This window comes from Poecilia latipinna, unplaced genomic scaffold, assembly GCF_001443285.1.
Source record: "Poecilia latipinna isolate Pla-1442-1.1 unplaced genomic scaffold, P_latipinna-1.0 Scaffold1841, whole genome shotgun sequence".
Classification (NCBI taxonomy): Eukaryota; Metazoa; Chordata; class Actinopteri; order Cyprinodontiformes; family Poeciliidae; genus Poecilia; species Poecilia latipinna.
The window spans coordinates 47,532-52,343 of record NW_015114457.1 but is presented as its reverse complement, the minus strand read 5'-3'; the positions used below and the strand labels follow the sequence as shown (position 1 = coordinate 52,343).

The 4,812-nt window shown below is 37.1% G+C and overlaps 1 protein-coding gene across 1 annotated transcript in view; it reads left to right on the top strand.

Moving 5' to 3' along the window:
• Positions 1-4,812, top strand: part of LOC106934673 (sprouty-related, EVH1 domain-containing protein 3-like) — a 16,516-nt gene continuing 11,704 nt past the window's right edge. The window contains exon 1 of the mRNA XM_015014715.1: positions 1-527. Coding sequence (XP_014870201.1) covers positions 517-527 — 11 coding nt within the window. The 5' untranslated portion in view covers positions 1-516. The remainder of the gene's footprint in view (positions 528-4,812) is intronic.

The window sequence follows — 4,812 nt, the reverse complement described above, 5'->3', positions numbered from 1 at the left end:
TTTAATTAAAATAAAATCTGGGGCTTCTGTCGCTTTTTCGGAGGATCAACCAGAGGTCATTCATGCTTTATGACACCAGCAGATATAAAAGCAGCTCGACTCTCATTTCCGATCATTTACAGTGTGCTGTGGGAAAGTGAGCGGCCCACCAAGAGCGGAGATGCTGTCAATGATTAGTGCGGATGTGCTGGCACAGGGCAGGTAGAGGGAGAGGAAGAGAGGGAGGAAGAGGAGGCAGGCAGGCAGGAGGGAGGGAGGGAAGGAGGGAGGGAGGGAGGATGCTGCCAGCGGAAAATGGCTGCTGCAACCTCAAGCCTATCCTGATACACCGAAACGACATCAAGGTGGAGAGAGTAAGAGAGAGAGAGCGAGAGAGAGAGTAAGATTAGGAAAATGAGAGCAGATGGAGAGAGAATGTGAAGCGAGACTGAGTGTTTCCTGAAAGGAGGAATAAAAAGAAGAGGGAGAGAGGAGAGCCTGGGGTGGGCTGCTGCAAGCGGCGGGCAACACCGAGCCATGGAGGGCGAGTAAGTCCTTATTTTTATTCCTTACATCCCTCATTTCCACAGGAACAAGCAGCAGCAGCAGCAGCGGCAGCATCCTGGGCTGTTAGCGGTCGGCGCTGTGCAGCTCAGCGAGCAGCCGAGAATAAAAAACACCATTACGTAGTCCTGGATCAACAGCATACACCCCACATCCGATACATCCATGCCACTGTGTGATAAATGTGCGGCCACATTCATGCGGGAGCCGCCGCTCGTTCACTACACACACACACACACACACACAGTGAGAAAAAGCGCGTTTTAAAAGCCAAACCCGAAGTCATGCAACGGTTCTGATTCTGCTGCGCCTTGCTTTAAAAACAATCACGAAATCAGCCAGTGTGTAAAATGCATGAAGGGGAGAAAGGAGGAGGAAAAAAGAGGAGTTTAAGGGCCAGCATCGCGTCATTAAAGTGGGATGAAGGAGGGATGGAGGCGCTGTGATTTTTATCAACGTGTCTCGGGGTTTCATTATGATTTTTAAAGCCAAACTTTATGAATGAAATGTGATTTTTTTCCCTCTCTCTCTCCCTCGCTCTCCCTTATTCTCACCCCTCCTCTCATTCTTCCCTTTTCTAATCGGCCCCCTCCCCCATCTCTCTCGTTTCCTCTCTCCATCCTCTCACCCACTCGTTCTTCTCTTTTCATTTCTCCTTCGGATCCTTCTCTCGTTTCCACCTTTAGGCCCGACTCTTGTTGCTTCTACTGTTGTTATTCTTGTGATTATCGCCGTTATTTCTGCTGCATGTCTGAAGGCGCAGTGCGAACACGAAGCCCAGTCCCATTCATAAAAACATATAACATAATATCGGGGTGTGTTAATGAGTCCGCGCAGCAGGGGCGGAATGGAGACAGAACAACTGCAACAATTAAAAAATAACAATCAAATAAAAACAAACGAGATGTGAGAATATGGAGGAAAAAATGATGAATTTCTGCGTGGATTTCATTCATATGTTGGGGGGGAAATGCGGCTCTGAATTATTCATCCGAATGGCGAGTGTGCTGCTCTTTTATTTATTTATTTTTGTCGCTTTGCAAGAATGCCTGGGCCTCTGATGTCGAATGGGTGCGTTCATTGATACGTCTCTATGTGGGAAACACTCATTCTTCCTCCCTCCTCCCAGTCCCGTCCTCCTCGGCGGACTCTCTGTCCATTTGCTTCCACATTTCAAAGCCTGTTTGTTACAGATTATTGTGTTTTTTTAGCGGGTTGAGGGTAAAAATAACGCGTCAGAATGAGGAGAAAATGCACTTGGAGGCCCTTTAAAGCAACACAGACAGAAATCCAGCAGCTCTTTGTGTGAATGCTACCATGTTGCATCTTCATTCATACAGAAATCCCCATGGGTGCGTTTTTTATTGGTATTATTCAACTGTTTCAGGATTTGTGTGCACTGTAAAACGTGAGTGTTCAACAACAGCAATTTAAAAATATGTAAATTGCATGACTTTTTTTTTAATTTGTTAGTTTGATTTGGGAAAATAAAAAAGCACCATATATATATATATATATATATATATATATATATATATATATATATATATATATATATAGAGCCCACTGCACTGAAAACCTCCTGGTTCTTTCAAATACTGATTTCTGAATTCTTCCTGAGTTAAAACATCAGTATTGTTTCTAAATGAATATGAACTTGTTTTCTTTGCATTATTTGAGGTCTGAAAGCTCTGCTTATTTCCCTCATTTTCTGCAAATGAATACAATATTTTTGTTATTAATCTCGGAGAAATGTTGGTAGTTCGTAGAATAAAAGAACAACGTTCATTTCACTCAAACATACAGCTATAAAGAGTAAAATCAGACAAAATGATAACCTTATGTTTTCTCTTAATGTTCTCCAGAGCTTTGTATATGTATGTTTTACTTGATTTCTTTAAAGGTGGACCGGTCCTGTAAAAATCTTGAGTTGATTTTGGGTCCATTTCTGTAAAAACTTGGTTAAAACCAGCTTGTTTTCTATGGATTCACATTATTAAAACATCTCTTCCTGTCTATATTTGATCTTCAGTTCATAAGCAGCTTCGTTTATAAATGCTGTTTTTGTCTTATAAACACTGTTTCCTGAATGACGTTTTTAAGCTTAAATTACGCATTTCTGAGTGAAGCAAAGCACTTCAAACTCAAATCCGGTGAAACAAGAAACTGACAGAGTTTATTTAAAAAAATCATAAACAGCATTTATAGATCACTGCAAAAACACAAAATCTTATCAAGTATTTCTGTCTATTTGCTAGTACAAATATGCTAATTACTTGAAATTAGACAAAACTAACTTTTAATAACTTTTCAGCAAGATATAGGAGTTTATTTTAAGTAAATAACTCTTAACATTGATGAAAAAGTTATGGCAGATTATTTCACTTATAAAAATGAATTTTTCCCGAGTTATAAATAAAATAATCTGCAGAGAACCAGAACTTTTTCATCAGTATTAAAGACCTATTCAGTTAAAATAATCTCCTGTTTCTTGCTTAAAAGTTACTTATGAGTTAGTTTCATCTTATTCCACGTAACTAAGATATTTGCACTAGAAACTAAAATTACATTGTAAGATTTTGTGTTTTTGCAGTGATCCAGCTTGAAACTGCAGCTGTGAGCGCTGCCTTTGCAAGCATAAGAAATTAGGAAAATGTTTCGGCTGCTTTTAAAGGGAAAAATATATCAATTTAATTCTGTTTTTCATAAAACAGCTGGAAGTCATGAGGGAAAGATGTAAAAAAAAAAAAGAATCTGATTAAAAAAGCCTGCCTCTATAAAATAATACGTTGTTATAAACACAGTTGTTATTGTGTCAGCATCCCAAATCTACAGTTAGTCTCACTAAATGACCCAAAATTTCTGATTCTTCAGGTGACGCCTCTGATTTTCTGACACGTTTAAATCTGCTTGGTGATGTTTTGTTTTACAGTTGTGGTTCAAAGTTTGAGTTTGGTTTCATCAGAATCTTCTGGGAGATTTTACTCTGGACGTTTTCTGGTTCTGTCTTGTGGTTCTAAAATGTAGGTAATAACCAATTTTTTTTTTAAATGTTTCTGTCGGTATCATCCAGAGATTCCTCCACGCCCAGTTCCTATTTCAGCTTTACATCAAGAAATTGGAGAAACTACCAATTTGGACATTTCCAGAATTTGCTCCAATCTTCTGTGGAGAAATCTGAAATTTATTCAAAAAGGTGGAAAAAAACAATATTAGCTTAAAACTTTAAACAGATTATTGCAGCTTTTTCACATTTTATAACTGATTTGTTTGTTTTTCTGTAGAATTTTATAGGATAGATGTCACATTAGATCTGGAAAAATCATTTATCTCATTTGTTAAATTGAGCAGTGTAGACCTACATATATGTAGATCAAAAATAAAAGTGTGAGAAAGAAGAGAACTGTGTAACCATAGCGGTTTATCTGAAAATGAAAATATTAAATAAAGGAAATGTTCAGCTGTTAAAGAAATTAAATCTATGGATCATAAAAAATAGTTGATGACTTCCAGAGGAGCAGGATGTGACATGGAAAATAAGGGTTTTAGCACTTCCTGTCCTTCCTGTCCAGCTTCCTGTTGGTGTTGAACATCTTTTTTATGGTTTCTGTCTTAAATTAAACACATGAAAAGTGAAACTAACTACACACAGCTTAGTTGGCTGCTGGTCTCCATCTTAGTTTCTAGAGCTGAGATTGAAGATTTCCTGCAGAGCGGGTTGTTTCTTAATGTCCAAATTTGGTCATTTTTTTTTGTTTAGTTACCTCTTCCTGTCAGTGAATGTATTTCAGCTCGACCAAAACGTGTTTTTCTTCATTTAAAGTAATTTTGATTATCTTAAACAGCAACTCCCAAATGTTTCCCCAAACAGCATCAGACAAGAAATACAAAATATGTAAAGAAATGTTCTGAGCTACAAATGTTTAAATAAAATTTTAGCTTAATTTTCTGAAATTAAGCTAAAAAATTCTGTTTTATTCTTGTAAATTTGAAATTTTTGGAGCTCAGAAATGTCTGTAAATTTCTGAGATAAATCTCAAAACGTAGGAGTTTTTTGGTAGAAATTTACTCCTCCTTTCTTTCTTTTTGTTTTCTATGAAAAATAGCCCAAATATGCCTTTGTTCTTATTGGCTGCATTAATATTTTGGGTATTGCAAAATAACAACGCAAAGTACTAACTAGAGTTGGGAATTTATGTAAAAGAAAAAAAAAAAAAAAAAAAAAGAAGCCCAAAATTCAATTTAAACATAAAAAAAAAAAAATAATTA